Below are 16214 nucleotides of genomic sequence, written 5' to 3'. Positions count from 1 at the left end.
GCTCAGAATCATTAACACGTTGTTACTTTTGGTCGATTGTGCAAGTTCTGGAGTTATGGCCGAAAGAAGACAAAATTTAGTTTTTCAGTGCATCAGTTGAAGAATATCTTTTTTCTTCAATAACTCCAGAACGCCTGAAGCTATCGCTTTGCGACCTTTTGGTTTTTTCATACAAATTTGATGGGATTTCTGTTTCTGTCAAAACTTAAAACACAATTTGATTTTTGCAGTGCATCAGTTGAAGAATATCTTCTTTCGGCCATAACTTCAGAACGTATGAAATTATCGCTTTGCGACCTTCAGGTGTTTTCATGCAAATTTGATGTAATTTCTGTTTTTGTTGAGAAAATCCTATCATTATATTTGAAATTTCGGAGTAAAATGAACAAAACAATGAACTTCTGACTTAGCGCCCCCTACCGAAAGCAGCAAAAACAAATTCATCATGACTATATTTTGTCCTCAATCAACAAGATATTATCTTTCAGACGAGATCTAATTTGCTCAAAAATGTTGAGCCAAACTGAAGTTAAAGGCATTTCAATCAGTCAGATTTCTCCCTTTCACCTACCCTTATTTGATGTCGTGAAATCGAAAGTGACAATTCAAAAAGATAGAGAATTTTCCAAGGATTACAGTGATGATATTTTTTCTACAACTTCATATGAAACATTTTCGAGTAAAATTCATTTTTTTACTCGACGGTAGCTATTACACCCCCTAGCGGTAGAGGTATGAACTTCAAAACAATTTCCAGTGTGTTCTCTTTATCAGTGGTAAAATTTTTTACCGCAAATCTCCACGATGAGTGGATCCTGAGATATAGCCGCTTACCTCGCTTATTTGCTCACCCTGTACAAATATTCGTGAATGATATGATGTACACGTTCAGATGATATCTTGCCAATGTCTGCTATCTCGATCAACTTCACTTTACGGTCATCCAAAATTATTTGGTAAATTTTTTTGATTTTGTCGTTGGTGACAGACTCTTTTGGGCTTCCACTGCGTTCGCCGTCTTGAGAACTACAAACTTCATCCGTTACCCCAATTTTGTCGGGGTGTAAATGTTCGTAATGCTATCGTCTGGATGTTTGTGTAATAAATAATATGTTTCATTCGGAAGTCCTTCTTGTGGTAGACCGAGTCTTTCAAAGAATCAACCCCAACAATCACACTCGTAACAACGAATTAATATTCTACCTGAATTCAACTCTGAAAGAGAAAAAGACAAAAGGAGAATACGGTCCAGCAAATTGGCTAATTTTCACGCTTCGTAAACCCTCTCATACTCACATAAATCTCCGAAACTGATTCCTTTCCTGCAGAAAACTTTCTCTTCCAATCTACTGTCAAATTTTAAAATACCCCCTATCGCCATCCTTCAGGCTAAGGATCTCCAATCACGTCGTCCTAATAAAACAGGACGCTGATCGTTTGTTTGACAAATCTTCAAATTCAATTATAGACCAACCGGAAATTCCATCCTGCCCTTCCAGGATGCCTCCAGAACTCCATATAGATAAGGCGAATTCAATATCTATCTCGACGACAATTCTGTCCTCGTTTTATTGGTAAATCGAAGCAATCTGGGATATTTTGCTGTTGAAAATGGAAAGATGGGGTGGATTTGGGATAGATGGAGTATAGAAGGTGAAACAGTCGAAGCTTGAAACTTTGCCCCCGTGGAGAGGGGGATACATAGATGACACTTATGGATATTGGGGGTGTTAAGACATAACAGGTGTTTTTTTTCGAGGTATATAACTTTGAGTTGACATTACTGTTCAAGATGCCGACCGATTTGACAGCTGTCAAGTGATTTATTCTCAGTTTGGTTTGGCAATTCATCATGAATAGACTCACGCCTGAACAACGATTGCGAATAGTGCAATTTCATTTCGAAAATAATGGTTCTGTGCGGAATACGTATCGCGCACTACGTCCATTTTATTTTATTTAGCGATGAAGCGCACTTCTGGTTGAATGGCTACGTCAACAAACAAAACTGCCGCATTTTGAGTGAAGCTAATTCTCAAGTGTATGTCGAAACACCGTTACATCCAGAAAAACTGACTGTTTGGTGCGCTTTATGGGCTGGTGGAATCATTGGTCCGTACTTCTTCAAAAACGATGATGGCCAGAACGTTACAGTCAATGGTGATGGGTATAGAGCCATGATTACTAACTTTTTCATTCCTGAATTGAACAACCATGATGTCCAGGAGCTGTGGTTCCAACAAGACGGCGCAACATGTCACACAGCTCGTGCCATAATCGATTTATTGAAAGACACGTTTGGTGACCGCCAATTTCACGTTTTGGTCCTGTGAATTGGCCTCCAAGATCTTGTGATTTAACACCGCTAGACTACTTTCTGTGGGGCTATGTGAAGTCATTGGTCTATGCGGATAAGCCACAAACCCTTGACCATTTGGAAAACAACATTCGCCATGTTATTGCCGATATAGGGCCACAAATGTTGGAAAAAGTCATCGAAAATTGGACGTCCAGATTGGCCTACATCCGAGCCAGCCGTGGCGGTCATATGCCAGAAATCATATTTAAAATGTAATGCCACAAGATTATCTTGCGGATAAATAAAATTCATGTCAATCGAATAATCCATCGTTGTTTTATTGCAATTTAAAGTTCTATAGCTCTAAAAAAACACCCTTTACAATCATAACCAATACCAACTCGAGCATAGACGATATATTTCGATTATATGAACCTCTTCACTCGACGTAGTTCGCGAAACACCAATCGAGCTGGGCTCTCGTGATGTGTATAATCGAATATTGTTAGTCTTGTGATATTATAACTGAACTTAACAATATTTTCACACTAATTGAAAACCTATCGAGCACGTATTCAGAAATGTTCTTCGACCCGATATTCCCATAATTTTTTTCAACTCCCAGCATCCGAAGTATAGAACCTTCATCTCCCTAACGTCGTATTCGAATGAAACATCCCAATTACCATGGAAACATCCCAATTACCTTAACTCCAAAGAGAAAGCATGGGTTTCTCATTGCCTCGAAGAAATCAATAATGACCAACGTCGCCAATTAAAAAAAAATGACAAATTTCCAGGCTCGTGGAATCCTCGAGTTTCTCTTTCGACGGGGTGTCTCTAACTCAAAGGAATATGGCGTTAACGAGAAGCTGAAAAGGGGGTGCGAATCCACCCCCCAGAATCGCCGGGGGGTGGGACTGGCTTGGGAATCAACTCTCGGACCTGAGCGTGTAGAAATTTGTCAGTTAAAGTACGCGTTTTCCAGGATTCAGGCACACGGAACGTTAAACAAGATTGCATCCATTTGAGCCACAAGCACGGTGTGGTTTTAATATTTCATATTCGATATTTTATCCCTTTTTTCCCTTTTTCGATTATTCCGACTCTGGGTTAGCTAGTAGGCGGGTACTGTTGTGCTTTACATTCGAATGAAAAATCAATAAATAATTTCTTTTGTACGAAAGAAAGACTTTTGTAAGTTACTGCATTTGTTGCATGATCGGTAGAATATTTTTACTGGTTGCTCAGATGAACAGAACAGTACACTTACCGTTCAACGAACGGTAAGTTAGAATTACTTAATATTCATTGAAATAATGACATAATTCACAAACAATTTGAATTTAATTAAATTAACAGTCCAAACCGCAAACAGTTTTATAATTCTACGCATTTGCACAATCGAAAAAAAAAATTAGAAAAAAAAAGCTTTTTCTTCCGAAATATTAAAAAAAATCCTCATCGCCACCATTTTCTTTATAAGAATTCCATTAACTCATGAACCGTTGAGTTTTTGCCCAAGGTATGGCATACTGCCGAAATCATCGTCAAAATAGCTATCTAATAATGCAATAATATACTGGGTGTGCCATTTGATATAAGGTAGTACTAGTCTTTTTCCGATATAACCGGAAGTTGTAGATATCTGAAAATATTTTAGGGGGAAAGATCATTGTCTGAAACCCAACGTGCAAATTTTCAGCAGAAAATTTTATCATTAGTTTTCCATAAATGTCTAATAGGACATATCCTGGTGAATCACCCTGTATAAAGCGATCTGCGAACGTAGACGATGTCAACTATCTATTGAAGAAGAAATAGGAAATCAAGGAACTATCAGCGTTGCCTTGAAAAACCGATCATACACCGGTGAAAGTGTATTTTTTTTCATACACCAGTCGGCCAAGAAATGAAAAGATCCTCTTTCACTATCAACTAATTACCAATCAATATTCACACGTACAATAATAACTGTTTTTCTATATTATGGATGTAAATCAGATGAAGAATTCCTATAGCGAATTCCATTCTTGACCTTCGCTGATAGCTGCACCTACAACTCCTACAGATACAATGATTGATATTCTAATAACACAATACCAATAGACTGTACGTTGACTTTTTACTTTAACAAGGTCGTTCGTTGTCTCTCCTACTTGACCAGCATAAAATTAAGTGGAGAACGAAGAGGGATATCTTAATATGAAATCTGCATTTGATCAATTTTTGTCGAATGAGTTTGAAAAAATTCAAATGAAGGGCCATTCAACCAGAAGTGCGCTTCATCGCTCAACAAAATAAAATGGACGTGGTGCGCGATACGTATTCCGCACAGAACCATTATTTTCGAAATAAAATTGCACTATTTGCAAGCGTTGTTCAGGCGTGAGTCTATTCATGATAAATTGCCAAACCAAACTGAAAATAAATCACTTGACAGCTGTTAAATCAGTCGCCATCTTGAATAGTAATGCCAACTTAAAGTTATATACCTCGAAAAAAACACCCGTTATAACGAATAATTTCAATAAATATAACCAAAGCACTGCATTTTGATAATTCAATGATATTTCACTGAGCTTGACTCCTATTTTTTTGGCGAACGTCCAAGAATGTCACTATGGCCCAATATGGCAGAAGGCAATTATATCTCGTCGTCAAGGGTATATCCACTTATCAATACGCCGTAACGATGAGAAATTTACGGATTCTATTGGTTCATCAGAACATGAGCATTTGATCCTCTCAAGTGAAGAACTCAATCCCTGAATGCGGAAGATGAAATTAAATAGGTGCCCATCATAAAAAAAAATTGTGAATAATCATTCTAATTCTCCAAACATTTTTCGTCTAAAATATCGAGGGAACTCAATTCACTTGTTGGCTCCACGAAATATTCTTATAAACCCACTCGAATAATTCTTTTGTATAATCAGATTAAATTTCGGCTCGATTATGTCGTATTATTTTCCTACGCAAAAAAAAATTGTAGTCCGTAGGCTGAGATACGAAGACTCGCCATATACAGGAGTTCTGAAATTGCGTAACAACATTCCATCGTTTCCTTTTAGAGTTGACAGTCAAATTATTCAATTCAATTAGTAGAACTTAGGATAACATCAATCTGAAGTAAACAGATGAGCCTTTTGCATGATCGTTCCTTGACATTTAATTTTTTGCTACGAATCAGAATCGGCTTGAATTCTAGATCGATCACGAAATACTGCAGGACTATACGCAGACCATAAGCTGATAGTTTCGTTTGATCATCTCTAAAATTCAATGATACTCATAAAAGTAATACCTGTCTATAAAAATCATGATTTATTTCGAATTTATTGCATTGCCAGATATCCCAAGCTAGGGTTATTCACCGATAGTCCAAATGAACTAAAAAACCATCAGCGGATATTTCACTACCCCTTTATTCAAATATCATTAAATTTGAGAAACGCCAAGAAATTCAGTCTGATTGAATGTTGTCACTTTTTTATACTTGTACTTGAGAAAGATTGATGGTTTTGCTAAGATAACATCTGATAAAACCTAAATAGATAAATGGACTATCAGCTGATTACTGTACTTATAATCTGCTTATAGTATTATACCATATAACAATTCAATCTGATTTAATGATGTCACTTAGTCATAGTTCTTCTTAAGAAACGATCGATAGTTACCTAGGGAACACCTGATAAGACTTAGAAGTAAAAGAACTATAAGCTTACTACTGTACTTATAACTTGCTTATAGTACTATATTATATATCAATTCAGCTTGATCGATTGAAGTTTTATCATACTATTGTGTCGAGCTGAAGAACTGTAAAAGTCTATCAGGCTAAATTATCCCTAGTCAGCTGATAGTTCAGCTTATAGTGTCTAACTATAAAATGCTGATCAAGCTAAATTATAACAGTGGAATGCTAGTTCAGCTTATAGCCTCTAACCCTGAGTCAGTAAGATCGCTATACGTTGTGACCACGCTCTATCAATTGTTACACAGTACGTTCAACCCGTCCATGCCAAAAATGACCATCGCCCAATTTTTTTTTTTTTATTGTTGCAGAGGAGTGTCGATAGTGCCTTGGAAGGTCGCCCCGTCGGTGGCGCTTCCTCGGTGCCGGGGCCGCCCCAGCGGTCCGGTACCATCACCGGCGACCCACGGAGGTGGCTGCAGCAGCACCAGCAGTCCGAAGAACCGGTCCGCCAGAGGATCAGTCCGATCGCGGATGCCGACATGACGGCTGGAAGGTAAGAGAGATCTCGATCAGTTCTTTTTCGCGCGGTTTTGTCGAGCTCTTTGTTTCTCGTTCTTGTGTTGGTGTTATAGCTCTTGGATTAGGCGTGTTTTGGACGCGGTGTTGTTGAAGGTGAGAATTTGTTTATGGGTGTTTGAGTTGAATTTAAGCAGTTTAAGTGTCACAGATTCGTGTAGATATTTGATTTTGGCGCTTTTATGGTGAAAGAACGTTGTTCAAAATATTATTAGGTGTACCACTTTGCTTCCGCCGTTTTGCAATAGATGACTGTAGCGGTAAGTGGTTAATGTCGAAATAAATAAATCGTAGATGTCATAAAATAAGCTTAGGTATATATAAACATTACGCCTACGAATATTAGTCAATTTGCGTCTGCATCAAAAAGTTATTTTCGATTAAACATGTTAGTTTACGAGCCAAATTCTCGTCATTTGCGGGGGGTTTCAATATTCTGCTTCAATATGAAGAAATCTGTGGCTGAGGCTCATCAAATGTTCTCAAATACCTATGGTGAGGCCGCTGTTAATGAAAGAATGTGCCGAGAGTGGTTTCACCGCTTCAGGAACAGTGATTTTGACGTCTACGACCAGCATGGCAGTGGAAGAGAGAAGGTTTTCGAAGATGCAGAATTGGAGGCATTACTTAATCAAGACTCGTGTCAAACGCAACAAGCATTGGTAGGATCATTGGGGGTGACGCCACAAGCCATTTCAAAACGCCTGAAAGTCATGGGAATGATTCAGAAACAAGGAAATTGGGTGCCGTACGAGTTGAAGCCGAGATATATTGAACGGCGTTTGTTTGCTTGTGAACAGCTGCTTGCAAGGTAAATACGGAAGGGATTTGTGCATCGTATTGTGACCCATGTTGCGAAAGTGGTCAAAACATACTTGGAAACGTTGAAATGGGAAGTGCTACCCCATCCGCAGTATTCTTCAGACATTGATCCTCGGACTATCACTTGTTTCGATCAATGACACACGGCCTGGCTGACCAGCACTTTTTATGAAGAAGTAAAAAATTGGATCAATTTGTGGATAGCTTCAAAAGATGACCAGTTTCTTCAACGCGGGATTCGTACGCTGTTCGAAAGATGGGAGAAAGTAGTGGTCAGCGATAGACAATACTTTGAATCATAAATGTTTAACTAGTTTTTACAATAAAGCCTCGAATTTCGGAAAAAAACGGCAGCAGCAAAGTCTATGTATAAATAGTTTTTCAAGTTCATCGGGGCAATAGTATTCCAATAAAGTTGTAGTAACCACCTTATAATCCACAGAATCTTCACCAACGCTGAAAGAACTTTCTGACAGCAAAATTGTCATCTTCAAAAATAAATGTTGCTGTAACTGTACCAAAATACAGTAAAGTTACTTTCTGAAGATGATTATTTCATTATCCAAACCTTGTAAACATTCTGTGAAATACTGTTAGGTTACTAATATTCAAGTGACCTGATCAATGATATATTATTATTGATATAACAACAAATTTGGTCCGAATATTCATAATTTACATAATCAAATTCTACCCTGGACATATCTGTTGTTACAGAAAGTCCAGAAAGTTCAAATAACTGCCAAATTTCATGCAATTAACATTTTTATTGTCGCAAAAATATTCTGGATCTCACCCAAAGTTGCAACGATCTGTTAAACTTGAAATTTATGATCAACCATTCATTATCTGAAATAATCAAGTAGGATTCATAAACCATGAACAAATGGTCTGTTGAAACACTCAGTTCTTGACCTGTCACATATATAATAGGTAATGTATACACAGGAAATGTCCTTTACGATCAGATTTCGCAAGCTCCATGGCGAAAATGTTATTGATTTAATCCTACGAGTACACTTCCTTACATTCGCTTCCAGTTCCTGTGAACTGATATGCGGATATGCAATTCATAATAATGAACGTTGTTATGCGATATTCGGAAATGTAGTTCGTACATGTATTATGTCTCGTGTGTTCGGTGCTTGTTGGAGTTATCCGTCTTTGGCCCAATTGGCCTAAATTCGGATTATTGGGACATCAAGGATTTGATTCGAGGAATACCGACATTCTGAGATTTGATGAGAAGACGTGTCAATTAAATGATTCTTGTAATACAGGGTGTTCCACCATTGAGGCGACTCTCTATTACGGTCAAACGTCATTCACACTTTTTTGGTACACCCTGTGTATTTTCAAACAATGTGTGAATGTTGCTCTGAAGAATGAAACCTCATGTCGAAAAAAAAAATCATTTAAATAATAATTTAGCGTTAGGTACATTCAATTTTCTTTCATAATGAAAATCAAGATATATAGAGAGATCAAATAGAGACGACACCAGATTTCCATAGCAACCAATATCAATTTCACGCATAGTTACCGAAAGGAACAGTTTTCAATTTCCTTTGAGAAGAACTTCTTCCACCTTTATGAACCTAAAGATTCATAAGAACAGTGGATTAGGAATTCAGAAAAGCTCTTCTCTGTCGAGTTCAATATGACTCAATTTATTGAAACTGAAGTGATTCTTAGTTACTTTCACCTTTGCACTGTTTCTTTCGATCGATTGATGGAGAATCTCAAGGGAATAGAAATTGATTACTCTATTGGAGTAGCTTCGAACTCAGGTCAGGATTAAGGGGAAGTTTGAATTCAACATCTTAATATAAATGTAGTTTTTATTTTCGAATATTATAATAAGAACAGAAAGAATAAGGAAGACAGGATATCAAATTAAGAATCCTTTCATGCTTATTTCTGCAATATGAGTTAGATGGATAGGTATTATACAACAATATTATTGAGGTTATCTCAAAAAGAAAGCAAAAGTCCTGCCGATCTGCAATTATTCTCATGTACCTTTCAAAACGCTGCGCTGTAGGCATTTCATTCCTGCTACAATTTGATTGTTATTGTAATATCAATACCAGGTCTAATTTTTAAGGAAAAAAAAATGGTTTTTACTGGTTAGGTCTGGGACTGAGTGTTGAGAAACTTTGATGTTCTCATAGTTTGGCGCGGTATTTTCTGGCAAAAGTACGATGTAGAATTGCAGTTCCATCCAGGGACTATACTGGTTGACTCATCAGCAAGGCTATCCCTTCTGTAACAGAGAAATAGTCATTATGTCAAGCGAACAATAGGGTTGTAGTGACTCTGTCTGCCCGAGAGGTGGCGTTATGGCCATCGCGCCACGCATTATTAGGGCCCCGGCAGGTTAAAGGAAGCCGCTGCGTTGCAGCAGAGTCACCTCTCCTAGATGGTGCGAGAGGATGTCTAAAGCAGAGATCTCTGGACAGCCCAACGATGAGTCCACCAGTGATCTCGAGACAAAACACCGTAATTCCTAGTAGGAGGGCGCACCTTCGACATTTGGCTCGAAAAAGACTCGCCAATATCGAGAGGAGCTAAGCCAGTTCTCGTATAGCACAGCGTGTCACTCAGTTAGCCCATGGACTCTCGAAGAATCGAAATTGTAGTTTTTATAGCCATTATAACTCATTAAGACATGTTTTGTTGAATAAGTGATGTCTGATCAACTGGTATCTTCCACGAATAAAAACAAACTCATGATTCTCTACGCGTTCTGCTTTGTCCAGCTCAAATGGCGCAAACATTTCCGCGTAAAAACGCCAACGTGAACAAATCCGGAAATCTCCCTTCAAAAACCAAACCACGGCCGACTGCTGGATGAGATACGGCCCGGAATCGAAACGTGGCTGCCATATCTTCATCTCGAACCTTCGGAAAACCCGTGTTCGGCCCTTTTCCCATAGCCAGAGGCCGGTGCGCCGTTGATACCCCCTTTTCCCGGGTTTTCCTCGACCGGAAACTGCCCCATTTCGGGGCTTGATTTATGATGGATCGTTCCTGCTGACGAGCCGACCCGAAATGGGCCTACGTTTCCGCCAACGCATCACAGGATTCTTCTGGAAGTTCGGGCTTGATATCCTGCTGGGGTATTTCAACAGGTTGCTGATTGATATAGATTGGGGTATTAATAAGATAGCGTGTCGGTTTATGCCAGGTTGAAAAGGGGTTTACGTCAAATTGTATGAGATGCTGGAAGCTCGTCCAATGGAGGCAGCAGGAATGGAAATTTTGGAGAAGGAAAACATGATGCAGTCCGACCGAGTTTTGATATTGATGTTGCCATTATATCAAGTTCTGCCTATATTCTTTATTTCTCTATGCAAAAAGAGATCCAAAAGATGTAGGGTACGCTTCATGGGGTTTTTCTGCAATGGCGAACTTGATACCCTGCTAGAATTCATCAACAGGTTGATGATTGATTCAGGTTGGTGGATTTTAGGGCAGTGTATCGATTTATGTCAGTTTGGAAAAGGAGTTTACGTCAAATTGTATGAAATGTTGGAAGTTCGTCCAATGGAGGCAGCAGGAATGCAAATTTTGGAGAAGGAAAACAGAATTCTGATGCAGTCCGACCGAGTTTTGATATTGATATTGCCATTATATCAAGTTCTGCTTATATTCTTCATTTCTCTATGCAAAAAGAGATCCAAAAGATGTTGGGTACGCTTCATGGGATTTTTCTGGAATGGCGGACTTGATACCCTGCTAGAATTCATCAACAGGTTGATGATTGATTCAGGTTGGTGGATTTTAGGGCAGTGTATCGATTTATGTCAGTTTGGAAAAGGGGTTTACGTCAAATTGTATGAGATGCTGGAAGTTCGTCCAATGGAGGCAGCAGGAATGGAAATTTTGGAGAAGGAAAATAGAATTCTAATGCAGTCCGACCGAGTTTTGATATTGATATTGCCATTACATCAAGTTCTGCCTATATTTTTTATTTCTCTGTGTAAAAAGAGATCCAAAAGATGTTGGGTACGCTTCATGGGGTTTTTCTGGAATGGCGGACTTGATACCCTGCTAGAATTCATCAACAGGTTGATGATTGATTCAGGTTGGTGGATTTTAGGGCAGTGTATCGATTTATGTCAGTTTGGAAAAGGGGTTTACGTCAAATTGTATGAGATTCCGGAAGATCGTCCAATGGTGGCAGCAGGAATGGGAATTTTGGAGAAGGAAAACAGAATTCTAATGCAGTCCGATCGAGTTTTGATATTGATATTGCCATTATATCAAGTTCTGCCTATATTCTTTATTTCTCTATGCAAAGAGAGATCCAAAAGATGTTGGGTACGCTTCATGGGGTTTTTCTGGAATGGCGGACTTGATACCCTGCTAGAATTCATCAACAGGTTGATGATTGATTCAGGTTGGTGGATTTTAGGGCAGTGTATCGATTTATGTCAGTTTGGAAAAGGGGTTTACGTCAAATTGTATGAGATTCCGGAAGATCGTCCAATGGTGGCAGCAGGAATGGAAATTTTGGAGAAGGAAAACAGAATTCTAATGCAGTCCGACCGAGTTTTGATATTGATATTCCCATTACATCAAGTTCTGTCTATATTCTTTATTTCTCTATGCTTAAAGAGATCCAAAAGATGTTGGGTACGCTTCATGGGGTTTTTCTGGAATGGCGAACTTGATACCCTACTAGAATTCATCAACAGGTTGATGATTGATTCAGGTTGGTGGATTTTAGAGCAGTGTATCGATTTATGGCAGTTCGGAAAAGGGGTTTACGTCAAATTGTACGAGATGTTGGAAGCTCGTCCAATGGAGGCAGCAGGAATGGAAATTTTGGAGAATGAAAACAGAATTCTAATGCAGTCCGACCGAGTTTTAATATTGATATTGTCTTTATATCAAGTTCTGCCTATATTCTTTATTTCTCTATGCAAAAAGAGATCCAAAAGATGTTGGGTACGCTTCATGGGGTTTTTCTGGAATGGCGAACTCGATACCCTGCTAGAATTCATCAACAGGTTGATGATTGATTCAGGTTGGTGGATTTTAGGGTAGTGTATCGATTTATGTCAGTTTGGAAAAGGGGTTTACGCCAAATTGTATGAGATGCTGGAAGTTCGTCCAATGGAGGCAGCAGGAATGGAAATTTTGGAGAAGGAAAACAGAATTCTAATGCAGTCCGACCGAGTTTTGATATTGAAATTGCCATTATATCAAGTTCTGCCTATATTCTTTATTTCTCTAAGCAAAAAGAGATCCAAAAGATGTTGGGTACGCTTCATGGGGTTTTTTCTGGAATGGTGGACTTGATACCCTACTAGAATTCATCAACAGGTTGATGATTGATTCAGGTTGGTGGATTTTAGGGCAGTGTATTGATTTATGTCAGTTTGGAAAAGGGGTTTACGCCAAATTGTATGAGATGCTGGAAGTTCGTCCAATGGAGGCAGCAGGAATGGAAATTTTGGAGAAGGAAAACAGAATTCTAATGCAGTCCGACCGAGTTTTGATATTGAAATTGCCATTATATCAAGTTCTGCCTATATTCTTTATTTCTCTAAGCAAAAAGAGATCCAAAAGATGTTGGGTACGCTTCATGGGGTTTTTTCTGGAATGGTGGACTTGATACCCTACTAGAATTCATCAACAGGTTGATGATTGATTCAGGTTGGTGGATTTTAGGGCAGTGTAACGATTTATGTCAGTTTGGAAAAGGGGTTTACGTCAAATTGTATGAGATTCTGGAAGATCGTCCAATGGTGGCAGCAGGAATGGGAATTTTGGAGAAGGAAAACAGAATTCTAATGCAGTCCGACCGAGTTTTGATATTGATATTGCCATTATATCAAGTTCTGCCTATATTCTTTATTTCTCTATGCAAAGAGAGATTCAAAAGATGTTGGGTACGCTTCATGGGGTTTTTCTGGAATGGCGGACTTGATACCCTGCTAGAATTCATCAACAGGTTGATGATTGATTCAGGTTGGTGGATTTTAGGGCAGTGTATCGATTTATGCCAGTTTGGAAAAGGGGTTTACGTCAAATTGTATGAGATGCTGGAAGCTCGTCCAATGGAGGCAGCAGGAATGAAAATTTTTGAGAAGAAAAAAAGAATTCTAATGCAGTACGACCAAGTTTTGATATTGATATTGCCATTATATCAAGTTCTGCCTATATTCTTTATTTCTCTATGCAAAAAGAGATCCAAAAGATGTTGTGTACGCTTCATGGGGTTTTTTCTGGAATGGCGAACTTGATACCCTGCTAGAATTCATCAACAGGTTGATGATTGATTCAGGTTGGTGGATTTTAGGGCAGTGTATCGATTTATGCCAGTTTGGAAAAGGGGTTTACGTCAAATTGTATGAGATGCTGGAAGCTCGTCCAATGGAGGCAGCAGGAATGGAAATTTTGGAGAAGGAAAACAGAATTCTAATGCAGTCCGACCGAGTTTTGATATTGATATTGCCATTACATCAAGTTCTGTATATATTCTTTATTTCTCTATGCTTAAAGAGATCCAAAAGATGTTGGGTACGCTTCATGGGGTTTTTCTGGAATGGCGAACTTGATACCCTGCTAGAATTCATCAACAGGTTGATGATTGATTCAGGTTGGTGGATTTTAGGGCGGTGTAACGATTTATGTCAGTTTGGAAAAGGGGTTTACGTCAATGGTGACAGCAAGAAATGTTGGAATGGGGACATCAAGATTCTTACTCAGTTCGACTGAGTTTTGATATTGATGTTGCCATTTTAGTGACTTGTAGCAGGAGTAGACAAAAAAACGATTGGTATATTACGAGAAGAGCGTGTAAAGTTACTCTTGTTCACAACATTCCAATTCGAGTTCAACTCCCTTTACTCCAAGCAGTTGACACAATTTCAGAGTGACAAGATCATTGACGTCATTCGATGGCAGAAATGAACTCAATCTTCAACAAAATGAAGAGTATACTGTAAACTCGAAATATTTCATAATTAGACAGAATTCAAAAAAAAAATTGCAAATTGTGAAGAAGTAGTCGAATTTCAAGAATCGTAAACGAAGAAATAACGATCGAAGTCACTTACCGAACTTCTCACTCCAAAAATTCCTTCGCGAAAAATAAAAAAAAAAACCGGAGATAAAAGAATATAAGCTCATTTTCTCTCCCGGCACTTCAAACTTCCCTAATAAACAAGTAACTCCCGTAGACTCTGCCCGTTAGGCTGGAGTCACTTGATCAGGATTTGTTCTTGGGGCTAACTCTCGCCAACGAAGTTATTGGGAAAAGTTGGAATCTGGCCGAAAATCCCTCTTAAATAAATAAAGGCGCTCGGGACATTGATTCTGCTTAGAGACAAGACCTGGACAGGATGTAATGTCGGACATTCCTTCCCTGTATCGCGTTCCCTGGGGATTACATTGATTCAAAACCTGGGGTTTACGGAATAAGACGTTTTCGGGAATCATTGGATGTTGTCTCTTGAGCATTATATCAGGTGTAGTAAAAAGGAATACATTATTTTTACAATAGATGGCTTTAGTTATCTGCATCTCGCGTTGTATAAGACTGATCAGGTTCCACTATATGACATTAGAAAGATGAGATTTCGTACTACAAAACCTTCAATGACAGTTTTGTGATTAATTGACTCGGTTTAGCTAGAAAAAATTAATACGCTATATTGCGTCATGTCATGTAAGCACTGTTTCGATTTCCCAAGAGCTACAGATTGCACAAAAAACTGGTTGGAACCATTTGTATTAGGCTGGTCTCAAGAAAAGCTCAATGTATGGGTACTACACGAGTTAATGCAAAAAACCTCACGGACCGAATTTCCATCTGCGAATCGCAACAAAATCGACCCATTTTCGAGGCGGTTAATTGGTGATGAAAAGTGGATCACTTACGACACCGTCAAGTAAAAACGGTCGTGGTCGAAACACGGTGAGTCGGCGGAAACAGCCAGAAAGGTTTTGCTGTGTGTTTGGTGGGATTGGCAGGAATTATCTACTATGAGCTGCTCTCCTACAGCACAACTTTTAACTAGAAACTCTACTGTCAACAATTGAACCTTGTGAAGGAAGTAATTGCCAAGAAGCGGTCATCTCTTCCCAATAAGAGGGAAATTGGGTTCTATCAGGTTAACGCCAGGCCACACACATCGAAAGTGACTCGCCAGAAGCTCCAGGTGCTTGGTTGGGAGGTTCTTATGCATCCACCTCATTGTCCGGACCTGGCACCAAGTGATTACTATCTGTTCCAGTTCATGGCGCACAGTTTTGCTTGTAAAAATTTGCTTCAACAGAGGCTTGTGAAAACTGTTCCAATTTTTTGTCAATACGGACGAGGACTTCTATTTGATAGATAATGATATTACCTTGAAATTAGCAAGAAGTTTTCGAACAAAATGGCGCATCTTTGACCTAAATAGGATCCAGTGTGAAATATATAGCGTATTTTCTCTTTTCTAGTGTCCATCTTTGACGCGCGCCCAAACTAAACTGAATCTCAAAACTGTCATAGAAGTTTTTGTAGAACAAAATCTTTGCAACATCATCTGGAACTCGATCGGACCTATACAACGCGAGACACAGATAACTAAAGCCATCAATTGTGAAAATAATGGATTTCTTTTTACTACACCTAATAAATTGGCGAAGTTGGAACATAGAGAATTGTATTACTTTATAGATAGGAATGAAAAACGTATTCGTTCTTTCTTTTCTTGGAACAGTCCGTTAGAGATCAACACGACATCATCCGTTTTTACAGTTCCAAAACGTTACGATGAAATTATGGCTGCATGAAATTGTAAACGACGATAT

The 16214-nt window shown here is 38.7% G+C and overlaps 1 protein-coding gene across 3 annotated transcripts in view; it reads left to right on the top strand.

Moving 5' to 3' along the window:
- LOC123675950 overlaps positions 1 to 16214 on the top strand; it is a 142574-nt gene that overhangs the window by 13769 nt on the left and 112591 nt on the right. For 2 of the 3 annotated variants that reach the window (XM_045611535.1, XM_045611536.1), the window contains one exon: positions 6371 to 6555. In XM_045611535.1, coding sequence (XP_045467491.1) covers positions 6371 to 6555 — 185 coding nt within the window. Of the gene's footprint in view, positions 1 to 6370; positions 6675 to 16214 lie in introns of those variants that run through there. The other variant, XM_045611537.1, reaches the window with a different exon arrangement.

Source organism: Harmonia axyridis, chromosome 3 (assembly GCF_914767665.1).
Source record: "Harmonia axyridis chromosome 3, icHarAxyr1.1, whole genome shotgun sequence".
Taxonomy (NCBI): Eukaryota; Metazoa; Arthropoda; class Insecta; order Coleoptera; family Coccinellidae; genus Harmonia; species Harmonia axyridis.
The sequence above is the reverse complement of the archived record's forward strand: the minus strand, read 5'-3'. Positions and strand labels throughout refer to the sequence as shown.